This window comes from Diadema setosum, chromosome 21 (assembly GCF_964275005.1).
Source record: "Diadema setosum chromosome 21, eeDiaSeto1, whole genome shotgun sequence".
NCBI classification, from domain to species: Eukaryota; Metazoa; Echinodermata; class Echinoidea; order Diadematoida; family Diadematidae; genus Diadema; species Diadema setosum.
This window is the reverse complement of record NC_092705.1, coordinates 16,440,014-16,456,733: the sequence shown is the minus strand read 5'-3', so window position 1 is coordinate 16,456,733 and position 16,720 is coordinate 16,440,014. Positions and strand designations below refer to the sequence as shown.

General features: G+C 39.3%; 1 protein-coding gene across 1 annotated transcript in view; it reads left to right on the top strand.

Moving 5' to 3' along the window:
* LOC140244654 (propionyl-CoA carboxylase alpha chain, mitochondrial-like) overlaps nt 1-15,741 on the top strand; it is a 36,600-nt gene extending 20,859 nt beyond the window's left edge. The window contains exons 10-22 of the mRNA XM_072324274.1: nt 74-156; nt 2,270-2,337; nt 3,095-3,238; nt 4,464-4,607; nt 5,436-5,511; nt 6,043-6,153; nt 7,116-7,218; nt 8,211-8,316; nt 8,947-9,045; nt 11,026-11,079; nt 12,996-13,136; nt 14,643-14,720; nt 15,328-15,741. Coding sequence (XP_072180375.1) covers nt 74-156; nt 2,270-2,337; nt 3,095-3,238; nt 4,464-4,607; nt 5,436-5,511; nt 6,043-6,153; nt 7,116-7,218; nt 8,211-8,316; nt 8,947-9,045; nt 11,026-11,079; nt 12,996-13,136; nt 14,643-14,720; nt 15,328-15,396 — 1,276 coding nt within the window. The 3' untranslated portion in view covers nt 15,397-15,741. The remainder of the gene's footprint in view (nt 1-73; nt 157-2,269; nt 2,338-3,094; nt 3,239-4,463; nt 4,608-5,435; nt 5,512-6,042; nt 6,154-7,115; nt 7,219-8,210; nt 8,317-8,946; nt 9,046-11,025; nt 11,080-12,995; nt 13,137-14,642; nt 14,721-15,327) is intronic.
* The last annotated feature ends 979 nt before the right edge of the window (nt 15,742-16,720 follow it).

Sequence of the window (16,720 nt, the reverse complement as noted above, 5' to 3'; positions counted from 1 at the left end):
ACATGTGCTGCTACAAAAACGAAGGACTGACACATATTTCAGCTTCTGTTTGTTGCTTTTTTCATCCTTACAGTACCTTTCTAGATGAGTCCACCAGGCAAGCCATGGGTGCCCAGGCAGTGGCCCTGGCCAAGGCAGTAGACTACAAGTCAGCAGGTGAGGATATCACATGTTATTCAACACCCACAGAAGTAGAGATTCTTGCTATCCAATTGGTTGAATGCTCATCATGTGACATTGACTTAAAAGGACCATTGCACGCTGTTGCTGTATTGTAGAAATATTTGCAGTTTTTATCAAGCAGTTTTGGACAGCGCAGTCTTACATCATGCTTTTACATTTACTCCCCTGATAGGGTCTTGATCACCTTTAGAGTTTGAACCTGTGTACTCCTGGGTTGTCACAGTAAACATGCTTTTGCAGTGCGCTATCAATCAGTTAAAGACATCCACTCAATCACTGATCGCTTCCTCATGCAACTGTACCACTTGCCTTTCATAAGGAATGTTTGCCCTTTCTGTACTGTAGTCAGATATCAGTGTGGACCACATTTGTATGAAGTATTATATAAAACAAATAGTGAATGGTCTCTATACTTGTGCAGTGGCACAAGATTTCTCATTTGATGAAAGATGTGGTGTTCTATTCAACTAGGCTCTGCCTCATTTGATAGAGCACCTCATCTTTCACCAACCAACAAGTCTTGTGAATATTTGCGTTAATTTTACATATGCATTAGGAAAAGATGTAAGGAAATTGTGGTGTAAGAACATTAGTTTGCCAATGTCCAGTGAAACAGTGTATGGTAACACATGACCACATGCAATAATTTGGAACATTCACTGGGTTATAATATATCTGTAGGTGTTTTTGTGTCCCTCCCCCCATTGGATTAGTTGCCCACCACTTCCAAGATATCCGCCTTTTCACCAGTCCTAGGCTGTAGCTTTGATACTGCTCTGAGTGGGGTGTCCCCTAGGGTGGCAATCCACTATCTGTGTGTTTACTCTTTTACCTAGAGCAACTGCCATGGGCCAGAGCATAGTAGCCCAAAACTTGCCTCAGGGCCTCCCCAAAAGATGTTCCTGCCTCTTGAGGCATAAATGGAAAAAAGCCTGCTGCTGTATGCAGCCTGACCCGACTTGGCTTACCCAGTATTGGATGTGGCACAAAATGTCTTCCTTTCACAGCGAAGTCATATTAATTTACACATGTACAGTGTACATGTTTTCTAAAATATACTGCATCTCCTGCAGCACTAGCTATACTTAGCGACTGTCGGTCTATCTGTAGTGCTATCCGTCTGTCTTTATATGTTTGTCTTTAAGATTGTCTGTCCAATATTCAGTATTGATATCTGTGTGACTGCACTCCGAAAATTTCATGTTCTTGATGATTTTTGTGTATTCTTATTAGGGAGTTTTCGATTGGGTGAACGAGAAGGACGTGCCGCCGAGCGCAACCGTACGTCAAGGCGTCACGTCTGTACGTTGACCCGCTGCTAAAACACATTTCGATTTCGGGCGCCGGCGTCACGTCTCGTGGCGTGTGCAGGAGGCAACCAGGCCCTGTGCCTTGCGTGCATATAAGCGGAATGTGTGACTCGTTTCTGTACTTGTAATATCTATTTTGTCTTTGACTAGATGCGTATCCTGGGAGGAATTATGTGGATTTTAAAACATGATGCATGGTAAGACTACTACTTAGGCAAATGCACTGCTGCATTAGCTAGGCCAAAAGCACCAAAATCAGTTTGCGTACAGCATTACGTGTAAATGCATGTGTGGGACTACGGTAGGCAGTTGCAAAGTGCGAAACAGTGAAAACGGGCAAATAAAGTAGGTACCAGAGGCTGTAGTTTGTATGTCAGCGCTGCTGCTGTGACGTGTCAAGATCATAAGCTTTCATGTAATTAGAATATAAATATTCTCTCGAAAGAAAAAGGAAAACAGGTGAAGTAAGCACGATTTCCCGAGAGTAATCGTGCTCTTTCGCACGATACCCGAGAGGAGTGTGACGTCATAGCAAGGGTGGGTTGAGCGCGGCGCAACCGATTTGGGTGGACGGTGATAACTGGGGTTAACGCGTTCGAAATTTGTGCGATGAGCCGAGGGTCGACACTCGCGCATGCGCAGTACGTAAAAACTACGTCATAACAGGGTGACGCCTGGCTCAACGTGCAAATCGAAAAGTCCCTATTGATGGCTGTTCTTCCAAGACAATATTCAAGATTACGTCAAAATTATTTTCTTTCTGCTTATCTGAACAGGCACTGTTGAATTCTTGGTAGACTCCAATCGAAACTTCTACTTCTTGGAGATGAACACAAGGTTACAAGTAGGTATTATCATTGTATGCTATGTAGAATTTGTAAGCAATATGGGCATTTTGTAGCCCTCTGCCTATCTGGGTGTACAAAAAGACAGACACACATGGTGTATGTACTACACTGTTGCCAAAGTTTTAAAGTGCTGGTACATATTTTTGTTTTCTACTGAATATATTTCTTATCTGTTGTGTGTCAATCAGACAAACTGCCAACTGTAGATATCATATTTGTGTGTGTGTGTGTGTGTGTGTGTGTATGTGTGTGTGTGAGAGTGCGTGTTTAGATGGAAACTATTAAAATAGTTTAATCTCCACAAATCATACAGATATTTCCCATATTTGCCAATATGAGAGAAAACTTTAATCTTCTAAAAATATGTTACCAATTTAAAGATTAGTCACGACTTCACCAGTCAATAGGCTTTTGAAACTTTTGCAACTGAAACAATTATATTTTAAGCAATGAAGGGTTCATGTGAAAGATTATCTTTTACTCTGCCTTATGAAAAACTAACAAGGGAAGTAAAAGTTGTAATAAAAAGATGTAGCACCTGGACCCTACCTTTTACACAAAAGTTTAGATCAAACACACATCTCTGAATACTCCATTCTGATTGGCTGACACCTGACTTACGTTCGATTTTCTGACTTATATTTGATTGCATCTTTTTATGCAACAGGGCCCAGACCACAAAAATGTGATTTAGGGGGACTTGATGGTTGATAATTGTTATTCTTAAATCTGTTTGAATGGCTCTCACACCAGGTGGAGCATCCCATCACGGAGTGCATCACTGGGGTAGACCTGGTCCAGGAGATGATCCGCGTCGCCAAGGGCCACCATCTCCGCTACTCTCAGGAGGACATCCCCATCAACGGCTGGGCCGTCGAGAGTCGTGTCTATGCTGAGGTGAGGATCACTCTGCAGACAGCGCAGAGTTTGGGAATCAGTTTGTTTTATTTAAAAAGTTGTCCTTACCCCCCCCCCCCCCATTATCTATACCATGCTAGGATTTACCCTGAGACAGCTGTTGTATGGTGAGAATAGTTCTTTTTGCTTTGCAGATACTTTTACTGGTTGTTGGATATGATTTCTGAAAGGATTCTCAATGAATGTGCACCATCTCTTGTGCCTTATCACCTTTTGACATACATTGTTTAAAGAGATGGTACAGTATTGGTGGAGATGAAAATTGGGCTTTTAAATTTTTGCGAGATACCAAGAAAACACTTGTGATATAGTACAGAGCATACCATTTTAAGAGGAATTCAAAGTTTATTTGATGAAAATCAGGTTTGGCATGACTGAAACATCAAAAAACAAAGTAAAACAAAGCGATCTTGATAATGTGTGGGTCCCACACTTTATTAGAATTGCTCTTTTTTTTTGATATCTCAGCCATTTCAAAACCCATTTTCATCAAATAAACGTTGAATTCCTCATAGAATTACATGCTCTTTCATATTTCATGAGAGGTTTCTAAATTATTTTACCAAAAAATGTTAGAGACCTGAAATTAGGTCTCAACCAAAACTTTACCATCCCTTTAAGCTTTATATACAAGCTCTATAATAACACACACAAAAAATGTACTATCATAAAGGAGAAATGAGAGAACCAGGAGGACACCGTAAAGAAAGAGCTCACCCTAATCGCTGCTCCTTCAGATTATCATGTATCAGCAACACATCAAACATAGGTACCATTTGAATTGCAAGAGTTTTTATTCATGCACGACTGTGATTGAAATATTCAGGATTTTCTACGTATGATGAAAGCGGAAATCTAATTTAGAACACACCTCCTGCATGCGACTTGACTTTCGAGGGCTCTTTTGAATAAAATTGTAATGCTAGGTCTGCTCAGAACCGATTGCCTTGTTTGAATTGATACAAACGTGTTATAGCCCATGGTATTGTACATAATGATTTGACTTTTCAGAGTACCAGAGTGTCAAGTCTACTGAGATACTGTCAAAAGATTTTATCATGTTTTTCAAAACTCGTTCAATATCAAACCAGACTTCTCTTCATAGAGCTTTGAAGCTATCAGAGTATGTAGTACTTGATTTATATGTCTTATTCTTGTGAAACATGCAACGCCCTTGAAATGATCACTATCCTCGTCGAGACAGGATCCTTACAAGTCCTTCGGTCTTCCGTCCATTGGTCGTCTCCACCGCTACTCAGAGCCACTCCACCTGGACAGAGTGAGAGTGGACAGCGGCATCAAGGAAGGAAGCGAGATCAGTATTTACTATGACCCCATGATCTCTAAGGTAGGTTGCTGACCTTCTACACTCATTGGTCTCTGATGGCCAAAATCAAAGTCACCTTCTGTATTTCTGTCTTTTAACCACTAGAAGGTGAATTATAGCTTCATGCCATCATGTATGACATGGTTACTGTTGATATGGAAGTTATGATGGTAGTAGATATTAGTGAGGAAATGTCGGCTTTCAAAATATTCCCTGTGTGTCATTATTGACGCATCTTAATGTGTGCTCAGGGAACAACGCCAATGTACGCGATTCAAGGAAACCATGCATAGGAGAATGACACAAATGCTGGGAGGTCCATAAGTATAACACACAGCTCACATGCCTTCGCGTTTTTCTCCTGGACGCACGATGTAATCCCAAAGAAACTCTTTCTATACAACAGGCTGATTTTGATGAGATTGTGGTTGAATTTGGTTATCAATTACAAATTCCTGTCCCTTCATATTCATAAAGCCCTTTGCTCATAATTCAAAAGATGTCTGAAAGAGCTACAATTTCAGCCAGTGTACTTAGAGTGGGATGTGGTTTTCACTAATTGTAACCATGCATAGGTTGCACGAAGTAATGTCCTTGAGTGAACATCACTTTAGATGAAACCAGTGCATCAAAGGAGACAAAAATGTATCGGTCTAAGAAAAAAGGGGCATGTCGTCAACATTTTGAAGAATGAAACGGTGGAACCAAATGGGCAACATACGAAAGATGTCATCAATAGGAATAAAACTCAGACAAAGAGCTTCAAAACTTGATGTTTACACTGTTTTGATTTATGATGGAATATTTCAGCACACTTGCTTTATTCTACCGTCTGTTTTTTTTTGTTAGTTGGTGACATATGGTAAAGACAGGAGTGAGGCTATGGAAACCATGGTGAAAGCTCTGGATACATATGTCATCAGAGGTAAGAATTTAAGAATCTTAGTCCCATTATTAAGAATCATGCATGTGCACAGAGTCAATCCATCTGTTAATGCACCAGTTGAATATGAACTATATGGTTTTGCATGAAATGCCTTTTGTAGCAATTGTTTGTTTGTAAAAGTTAGTGTCACATGTTCAATTTATTAAGTACAAACGTACAACTGCCATATTTTTCCGTCTATGACCTGAAATTCATAATTATAGACTTATCTCTCTCTATACCTTTATGTAAAGCTATAGGTATAATCATTTTCAGACGTAGTAGAAGTTGTTGTGATGGTGGTTGTAGTTATGTTAGTATTGATGGTAGTAGTAATAATAGTAGTAATAGTAGTAGAAGTAGTAGTTGTTATCAATTTATGTCTATGAAACAGTAGCAATGAGTAGCCGTTTGTATGCACAGGATGCAGCACCAAAGTAGATAAAATGTGGTTTAGAGAACTTGATGGGTTTAAGCTGGGATGAGGATAATGGTCTTTGCTATATCGTCTCATCTCAACCCAACCACCAGGAGTGACGCACAACATCTCACTGCTGCAAGACGTCCTGGCTAACCCTCGCTTCCAGTCGGGTGACATCAGCACCAAGTTCCTGCAGGAGGAGTACCCAGAGGGCTTCTCAGGTGAGTTAGCTCATTTTGGATTACCCCAGGGCAAAGTCAGAGTGGGTATATGGCCTTCCAGAAGATCCAGGGGTAATCAGTGCGTCGCCACTCCATACAGAGCATCACAGGCCTGTGGAATCTGGCAATGATAATGATTTTGTGGCTTAACCCAAATATGAATACAGAAATTACTAAACCAATGCACTGTGGGGTTACATTGGATCCTTGGATCCTCCAGTAAAAGTTGATGACGTAGAGAATGGATAAATTGATTGAGGATACCATTCTCTCATCAATCAAAAGACTGATTGGTTGATTGATCTCTTAATTGACAGATTGAAAAGTTGTTTGGTTGTAAGACTGGTAAAAGTAGCTGATGGATGGGTAGGTGGATAAATTGAATGGATGGATGGATTGTGTGTCCTCTCCCAACTCTTGCTGTGGATTTGTTTGATCTTGTACATTATTAGCTCATTAGACTGACATTGTTTAGTTGTTTTTTCTTTATTTGTATGTTTGTTTAAAGGGGATGGCTAGTAACTGATCAGTGGGAATCGGTGGAAATGCTGGGGGATGATTGTTCCCATCCTTGTGGGATTCATTTAAGAATACATTATATATCTATTATTGTGTGAAAATTATTTGCTTCAGAATGGTCTCATATTCAAGTAATGTGCAGTTAATGTTTCCAGGTTAGCATGCCTGTACAGTGACGGGGCGATCGTTCATGCTAACCTGGAAACATTAAACTGCACATTACTTGAATATGAGACCATTCTGAAGCAAATGATTTTCACACAACCAATACTCTTAAATGAATCCCACGAGGATTGGAACAATCATCCCCCAGCATTCCCACTGATTCCCACTGATCAGTTACTAGCTATCCCCTTTAAGGCTAGCCTATGCTATGTGTGCCCTTTGAAATTAATTTCCAATTGCACATTGGTGTCTCTCCCACCCCCTGTTGCTTCATCCAGGCTGGAAGCTGAACCAAGCTGAGGAAACAAACCTGAAGGCAGTGGCCAGCTGTGTGTACATCCTCAGCCAGTTCAAGGCACAGCAATTCCTCAACCAGACCAGGTGAGAGAGAGCAGAAAAACAAACAAACAAACAAACAAAAACTACTCCTGGCATCAGATCTCTCAACCTGTCCATATCCTTGAGGCTAGAGCAATGTGCTTGGTCCTTGTCAGAAATCGGCAAGGAAAGAACAATGGACGGTTCGTACAGGGCTTCAACATACATCAGTACCAAAGTTTCATTTCTGCACCATCTCTTTATGCAAAAATCAGCCTGCAAACAGCTTATAACAGAATCCTCTCTCATTAATGTGTAAAAATATAAAAGCTAAGCAATCTGTAATTCTAATAAGGTAGTGCAGTGTAAAATTGGGCCTAATTTGTTGACATGCTGTTAGCAGAGAAATATCTTTGAATTCTGAGGATATGATGATACCCAGTGTGTTGTGATAACTTTATCTCATACTTTCTGTTTGACACTTGGCCAGGTATTGTGCTTTGAGCACCGATTGGTACGCTGGAGTGCTTTGTTCGCCAGTTACCTCAGATGTCTGTAAATAGGGAGCTTTAGATTTTGACGTGCGGACGTTTGAGACGACAAGTGCGCTGGACGTTCTCCTCTCCCCTGCGTCGTGCTGAAAAGTAGCTTTAGATTACGCTGGGACGCAACGTATAAAAAATAAAAACGCGCCCCCATTTGATCACAGCATGAAGTAGTTCTCTACGTTGCAAACTGTGTGGACGTAAAAATAGCCCAGTACGCGTAGTGAAAAACTCAGGCGACGCAAGCTAAAAATAGATCGACTTGACGCGCGCTTCTGCGCACGCTCAGAACATGTTTTTTCCCTCTGAACATCCGCGCATCTAAAATCTAAAGCTCCCTAATATCTTGTCAAAGAATACAAATTACCTGGTCCCTCGGATCCCTATTGTGTCTTCATGGCCTTCCTGTTGGACTGAGGCACATTGCTACACCTGTATTCATACTGATTGTATTATATACCTGTATGATTTGTATTTTAACGCCACAATATATCTCTTTCTGTTTTCTAGAGTGCCGACCTCCCCGATGACATTTGGAGATTGTCACTTGAGTCTGGTGATGGGTGGAGAGAGACAGGATGTTACCGTGGCGATGGAGGGAGAAGGAAGGTTAAAGGTAAGACCCACAAATTGTAGAAAAAAAAAATAATGAATTTAGTCTTTTGCATATCAGTAGACAAGTTCTGTAGACAAGTTCTGATTGCAACAAACATTTTGGCTGAAATGTGTTCAGAAGTGATGGTCACAGGGTGCAGAGTTAGACCATGTATTCTGATGGCACGAGATCCATGTCTAACAAATTTCATAAAGATCAATTTAATTGACAGGTCTTTGAATAATTTGTATTTAACGACACATTTACAAAGTCTTTGGCTTCTTTTGTTGCATAGCTGCCAACTTTTAGCAAAATATTGCAATTATTATTAGTGTCTTCATGTGACTTCTGCTTTAACATCGTAAAATTCTGCTTTATCAGTATTTTTTTATAATGAATGTATTGTGTGCATCTATGCAAAATAACCCATTGTTAGTAATTTCTGTGAGAATGATTAGTAAATTGTGCAAAGACGTGTTTGGCAGCTTGTTGTCATTGATCCTTTGCCAGATATTTCTAGAGACAGAACTCTTTGCCAAAGAAGTGCTCAGCACCATAACATGGCCTTGATTGAGTCCAGTCTGTGTGTAGGAGAGACCTTCATGACTGTGACTGCTGGCCAATGTTCTCTGTCCCTTTCTAATTCATCAGGTGACCATGGATGACCAATCACTGGACGTCGACATTGACTGGTCAACGGCTGATGACGTTATCACACCGACAGTCAACAATACTTCTTTGTGTTTACAGGTGAGCTGTTAATTCTCTTCTACAACCTTCTCCCGTGCAAAAATTCTAACTAATGTTTTTGTAAGTTATTTCGCCTCCATTTGTATCTGTGTTTGTAAAAGGATGTTTATTCTACATTCGAAGATCTGTACTTTGCAACTGTACAGAATGTCCCCCCCCAAAAAAAAATTACGATCAGATTTTCACATTGATAGCACCCAATATGATTAAACTGTCTAAATGCTACTTCATGGTCTTAGAATATAACATCTTAGCTCTATTTTGCAGAAAACCCCATTCAATTTGTTTAAGCGGTCACAGAGGAATGTGGATTGTTGTAAAGCATGTCATGAGTCTGATTCTTCCAAGTTTAGCACTTCGATGCTCTTGTGTGTGAACACAATAGACAGAACTTGAGGGAAGAGATTCCTGACATGCTCTACAAAATTCCTCATTTCTCTTTGACCACTGAAGCAAATTGAATGGGGTTTTCTGTAAGATGTTGACAATGAGTTATAGTTTCGTACCCTGAAATTGTATTTGGATTGATTCACTATTTTTAAAGTTACCATTGCGGAGGGTCCCGTTGTAATTTTTTTGGGGGGGACATACACATGTATGGTAGTGTAGAAAAAATGCATTGCCTGATATGTTATAGGCTGATTATTCATTCCATTTTTACTGATGTAACGTTCAAAGGGAACTGCTGGTCTAAGAAAGCTTTATATTTTTTTCTTTTTTGTTTCCTTTTAAAATACACTTTCCAATGAAATATCTGTAGCATGGGTATAACTTCTTCGAAGAGAATACGTAAGAGATAATTAAAGGAACATTCAGATGATTTTCATAATTGCACATCATGTAGTACATAAATCAACAGCTCCATGTATAGATTTGTGGAATTTATTGTGGTTCTTGAGCAGATAAACAATACTTTGAATGTATGCATACCTTCTTCTTTTGTTCTGCTTCCTTGAGCCCCAACTCAAATGCATTCTTATGGTGACCCTGCCATGTCATCATCCTTGTTCATTGCAATTTGTTATAAATTTCATAAATATTCTTATTCTTCATCCCAATTTTATTAAATTCTGAAACTCCCTTCCTCAGTATAACTAATTTATAGTTGTTCAAATGTAAAAATCTGAAAATCATCTGGAGGTCTCCTTTAATGGGCATTTACAGAATTTATCGAGTCTGTAAATTCCAAGTATGACTTTTGTCTGTATGTGATGTTCAGTGATACATTAATGTTCAGTGCTTAATGCTTCTAAATTACTGGGTCCACTTTATGGAAAGCTAACCCATGTTCATAGAAGATTGCATAGACCAGTCAAAAATAAGTAATGACAGGAGTAACTGACAACAATGTGGTGAGCTCAGCTGTTGCTGATATATACCGTATATGACGAATACTTTGCAAAGTTTTTATTTTCGCGAATTTTGCAAGTCAGGTGCTATTCGCTAATTTGAAAACACAAAAATATGAACTCTGATCCCACTATGACGTATATGCATACGTTTCTCCATTCAGTACTCTATTCCTCAATCGCGAATTTAAAGGGACTGTACAGTACTGGTTGAGGTGGGGATTCATGTTTTGAACATTCCTAAGTGAGATAATGAGAAGCCTCTTAAGAAATATGAAAGAGCATGTAATTTTAAGAAGGATTCAACGTTTATTTGATGAAAATTGGCCTGTCGCCTTTTATTATTATCACTTTTTGGGATATCTCAGCCATTTCAAAACCGATTTTCATCAAATAAACTTTTGATACCCCTTAGAATTGCATGCTCTTTGACATCTCATAGAGTGGTTTTCTGAATATCTCACAAAACGTTAAAAGCTAAATCCTCACCTCGACCAGAACTGTACACACCCTTTAACCACTCTCGAAATTGTCGGGAATTCTTGAGTTGCAAAAAATAAGACTCGCTAAATATATGGTGTATATAGTAGACCTTTGCAATGTACAGTGTGTGTAAATTTGTTCATTTCAGGTGATATCTTGTGATGGTACAGGAAATATTCAACTCCAGTACAGAGGCACTGTGGTGAGTGAAGGATTGTTTGTTTTGTTTCGTTTTTGTCAATTGCAACGTAACTGGCATTGATGTATGTGACATGGTGTATTGATTAACATAGTTTGCATACACTTTGATTTGAAAGGCCATATTGTATGTGTTTTTAGTGTGTGTGAATTATGGATATTCAAATGCAAATTCATAATGTTGACATAGATTGAATATCATTCAGTTATAGAGTCTGTTTTATTTTGATTTTACTATATATGCAATTTGTGACTTTGTGTATATCCATATAAAGTCATCTATCCCCAATCTCGATTTTTTGCACATCCCTCAGACTGCATAACTGTTTTGACATTAAGGTAATGTGCCTCCACATTGATGAAAATAAAAATAATTTGTCACATTACTGATATCGGGGATAGGCCCTTATCAGTTGGCTCTCCAAATTTTTGAACATTAAAGATAATAAAAAGTTTTGGTACCTCAAAAGCTTCCCTGAATTTCCTTGTCTTGGTTTGTGTTTCAGGTTAAAGTACGTTGTCTGTGAGAATTACTAGCCCCAAAGTGCTCTCATGTCTTAGTAATCATGCAATAATGGTTTCGTACCAGAGCCGACGCTGTACAGCGTCGATAAATATTGTACGAAACCACTGACTGCGACCAGCAGCGTGCAGCCCATTGTACGCATAGCTAACTGCGACCAGCAGCCCCATACGCATAGCGTAATGGGGCTTCGCATTGTAGCATTCAGGATCACGACAGAATTAGTATCGCGGGTAAATGTCAACTTAAAATCCAAAAATTTCTTCGATTTGAAGACCTACCAATTAAGTTGAGGTATTGAAAACAGGCTTCGAATAACGTTTGGTTCTGCCAATAGTCCCTTTCTGTTCGAATTGATGACTGAATGTGACTCGGTCGAGAGGACCTTGGGAGAGCTACACACTGGATACCATGGCCAGCGCATGCGCACACAAACATCTTATCCATTCATGGATTTGAAATTTGTGTGCATGTGATGTGTTCGCATGCACTGGCTGTAGTATTCAGTGTACTGTATGTAGCTCTCCTAAGGTCCTGTCGACCGAGTCACATTCAGTCATCAATACGAACAGAAAGGGACTATAGGCAGAACCAAACGTTGCCCGAAGCCTGTTTTCAATACTTCAACTTAATTTGTAAGTCTTCAAATTGAAGAATTTATGGGATTCAAAGTTGACATTTACCCTGCGATACTAAATCTGTCATGATCCTGAATGCTACAATGCGAAGCCCGATTACGCTATGCGTATGGGACTGCTGGTCGCTATGCGTATGGGGCTGCTGGTCGCAGTTAATTGCATGATTACTAAGACATGAGAGCACTTCGGGGCGAATAAGTCTCACAGTGTTAGTTATATGAAAGGTACTTTAACCTGAAACACAAACTAAGACAAGGAAATTCAAGGACACTTTTGAGGTACCAAAACTTTTTATTATCTTTAAAGGTCCAATTTACCTTTGGGAGAAGTGTTTTTAAAAATTTTCAAGATATGGCATTTAATGCATATGTGTAGGTCTGTTGTACCACAAAACATCCTATCATATAAAATTTGTGCGATAAAGCCTAAAATATGAGGAAATATCTGTGTATTTTTCTCAATAAACCCTAACTGTAGACGGTTTAGTCTGGAAACATTTTTTATTATAATTATTGTTTAGATTTTGTATATCTAACAATACTTAACATCGATTTTACCGATTCAAATTTTTACAGTGGTTGTTTCTATCCCTAACTCACGTTTTTAAACTATTTTAAAGCACTAATGCTGGGTTTTCGTTTCATCTGCAAATGGTAAATTATGCCTTTAATCCACCACAAAATATATGATGTAGGATGTATTGTGATACCATCTCAGACATGACAGATAACTTTGCATCCTCTGTCTTCTTGCATGAAGTTCTCCATGGCTGTGATGCGACAAGAAGCAGCCGACCTCCAGGCTCTGATGCCAGAGAAAGCTAAGCCAGATGTCAGCAAGGAGGTTGTCTCCCCTATGCCCGGCAAGCTACACACACTCCACGTCGAAGTGGGCCAAGTGGTGAGTGTTGGCCGTGGGTCAAGGATCATATTCACAATGAACTTACTGTGGAACAGTATTTCTTAGCAGATGGGAACATGTCTCCCCCATGCTTCACTGCAGAGGTGTTACAAATGACGAGTAACCATTAATACAAGTACAGTGCACTCCTGTTATAACGAACATGGTTATAACGAAATTCCGGTTACAAGGCTACAAATGCTGTAAAACATATATTCGTGGCATGATTTTTTCGCGAACTGGAGCCGAGTTCTTTTTTGCGGCATGAAATTTTTGTGAACTGCCACTGGCATTCAATGCATATAGTGAAGACAAGAACTTTCGCGAATCTTGGTGCTCGCAAAATTCACGAAATTAAAATGCACGCGAACATTCCTTGTTTTACAGTAAGTAAAAATTCAGGTCGCAGCATTATCTACTCTGTGTATTTTTATTGTTTATTTGTTCGATATAACGAAAGAAAACTGCTGGTCCTGTGGACTTCATTATAATGGGAGTCCACTGTACTTGATTTCCAAGACCAAGCCTTTACAGTTAAGAATACCGGTAGTCTTGTCTTCAGATTTGATTTTGTTGACAACCTATATTGAGACAGAGATGGTCGCACACTCCAAGGAATATCACCGAATGTGATGGGTTTCCAGGAAATCTGTTACCATGGCAGAAGATCAACAGTTCCATCCTTCGTCTCTCATTCATTCTATCATATATCTTTTTTTCTGTCCATGTTTCCTTCACTCAAGCATCCATCTCTTGTCCATTCCATCTTCTATTACTCTTCCATTCAAATTTCCATCTCTCTTTCATTCCATCCTTCATCCATGCTCCATCCAATGTTCCATCTTTCTTCCATTTCACCTTCTGTATCTCTTCACAATTCATTGTTTCATCTCACCTCCATTCTATCTTTCATCCTTATTCTATCCTCCATATACTGTATCTTTATTCAATTATACATCTCTTCTCCATTCAATCATATATCTTTCTGTCATTCTATCCTTCATCTATCCCTCATTCTCTCTCTCCTCCATTTCTCCTTCATTCTCTCCTTCATCTTTCCTTCATTCTACCCCTTCCCCCTCTCCATTCATTTTCCATTCCATCTGTCATCTCTCCACCATTCCATCCCACACTCTTCCACCATTGAATCTTCTATCTCTCCTCATTCCATCCTTGCATCTTTCCATTTCAATATCCATCTATCCCCCATATGTCCTTTATTCTACCCATCACTTCTCCATTTATCTCTACACTTCTTTTCCATTCCATCTTCCATTGTACCATCCATCTCTCCACCCTTCCATCCTGCATTCTTCCACCATTTAATCTATCTCTTTCTCCATTCCGTCATCCATCTTCTTCCCTTTATCCTTTTATTTCTCCACCATTCCACTGTCAATTCCTCTATCCTCATTCCATCCTTCATCTTTCATCCATTCAATCCATTCTGTGATCCATCCATTCAATCCTCTGTCAAAATCTCGATTCAATTTCCTTTGCCTGCAGGTTGGTGAGGGACAGGAGGTGTGTGTGGTGGAAGCCATGAAGATGCACAACAGTCTCTACGTCTCCAGGGATGGCAAGGTGAGATCAAACTGAGAAGTCTTGATTTTCATGTTTCCATTTGGTTGGATCATTACTTCAAATTTACTCAATGCTCTCAATCCAAGGGCTGGTCACTCTCGACATGGAATACTATGTGGTGTGGAAAGTTTCATGAATTTTGCATGCTGCGACACTACTTTCAGAGGGTAAGAACATGATTTATGAGAGATATTGAAATAATGCGAGATATTGGAACTGCTTTATAGCAGTCCCCTCCAAATTTTCAACTACCTGATTATCCAATGTTTGGTACAATATTGAGTAATTCTGTACCACTTGTTTTAGATTTTCCTACGTTATCACAAAACAGATGTTATTATTTGAAATACTGTGCATTCAGATAATCATGTTGTGTTTATGATTGTGTATAATTTTGTGTTGGAAATGGAGAAATGAACAGAAATATGCCAAAGTACTCACAATCATTGTCGTCATTTACACTTGGACAGTCATCAAACTGATGCCAAATCATAAATCAGTCTACGAAATGTCTACACATTACTACTATAGGACATTCTTGTAGATAGTCTAATTGCCTGTAAATTGTGATGGTCATCCATGTCTCCATGTCCATTCCCTGCTCCAGGTCAAGACTATCCACTTTGTGGAAGGAGACAGTATTGCGGAGGATGATGTTATCATTGAACTTGAGTAAGCCAAGTCGTGGGAGACTGACCGGGTGGAGGGTGTAACTCCTTATCCTGTGTCCAACCTCGCAGTATCATCTTGGGGCAGCAGTGTGTGGTGATTGTGACTGGAGCATGTGCAAAACCCGCAATATCATCAAGGGTCAAAGGTTATCTTCTCTCCCAAAGTGTATTCCTAACCATCGCCTGAAACTGGAGTCGGTGTTTATAATTTCCAGCAAGCCAAATGTGTACATCAGCAGTAAAGGTTGGAGTTTTGTGTTGCAGGAAGCAATAAATGTATGAGGTGTGAGAACAGACTTATCTTACCCAGCAATACATACATTTTTTTTTTTTTTACTGTTTTGTCCTTTGAAAAAGAGAAACAAACAAAGTGAAGTGTTAGTACATATACCACCTGTATGGAAGGCTCTCAAATGCCTAAAGTTCCAAATATTTGTATTGTGTGCAGTGTATGGAATTCAGACTATCAGTGTACATCCTTCACGTTTGAAGTGGCAGTTGTCATAAAGTCCATCATTCAAAAAAGAAAAAAAATCATCTACGATTTTACCACAGAAGAGATTTGTGATGTATATGATGACTATGTTGTGTTTAGTAACCTTGAGATGGCTGTTGCCATGACGACATTACGACAGTATTTTGTTACAGGCATATTTGGTGACATGAATGCTCGTGGGAAACTCAACACAACACTTTCATGTCATTGCCAGGAATCTACAAAGGTGGTTTAACTGTAGTCTTTCGGTTATGTAAATTTTGAGCATGTTTCATCCTAAACAGTAAGAAAAGTCGAATAGTGACTGTGGACAGAGGCAAGGTACAGTGATTTTATACTTCTTAACTAGAGGGCATTATGTGAACCACCTTTGTGATATCAAGCCATTATGACTAGAATATGCTGAAGGCACAAATAAGTTACATGGATTCATGGCACATTGCCTCTGACATGCGTACTGATGTAAATTTAAACTCCTGCATCATACATGGAATTGTGACAAAGGGGGGAAATATTCTCATAAGAGGGCTTATGCCTTTAGAAGGATGAATTGATTGTTAAGTTTAAAAACTTATCCCTCTGAGCACTCACTATCCTGCCAGTACAGTATCAGCAGTCTTTCTGATGAAATTGTGATGCTGGTTGAGTCTCCTGTTGTCATGACAACAATGCGATGCCTTCATGTGAAGACAAGAGAGTCGTCACACAAAGCAAATGTAAATCAGAAGCCTAACAAAGCAAATGTAAATCGGAAGCCTAACAAAGCTGAGATTATGACTGTAAAAGCAAAAAAAAAAAATTAACAGTGAGTAGGTAATAAAGTTTTGCCAAAT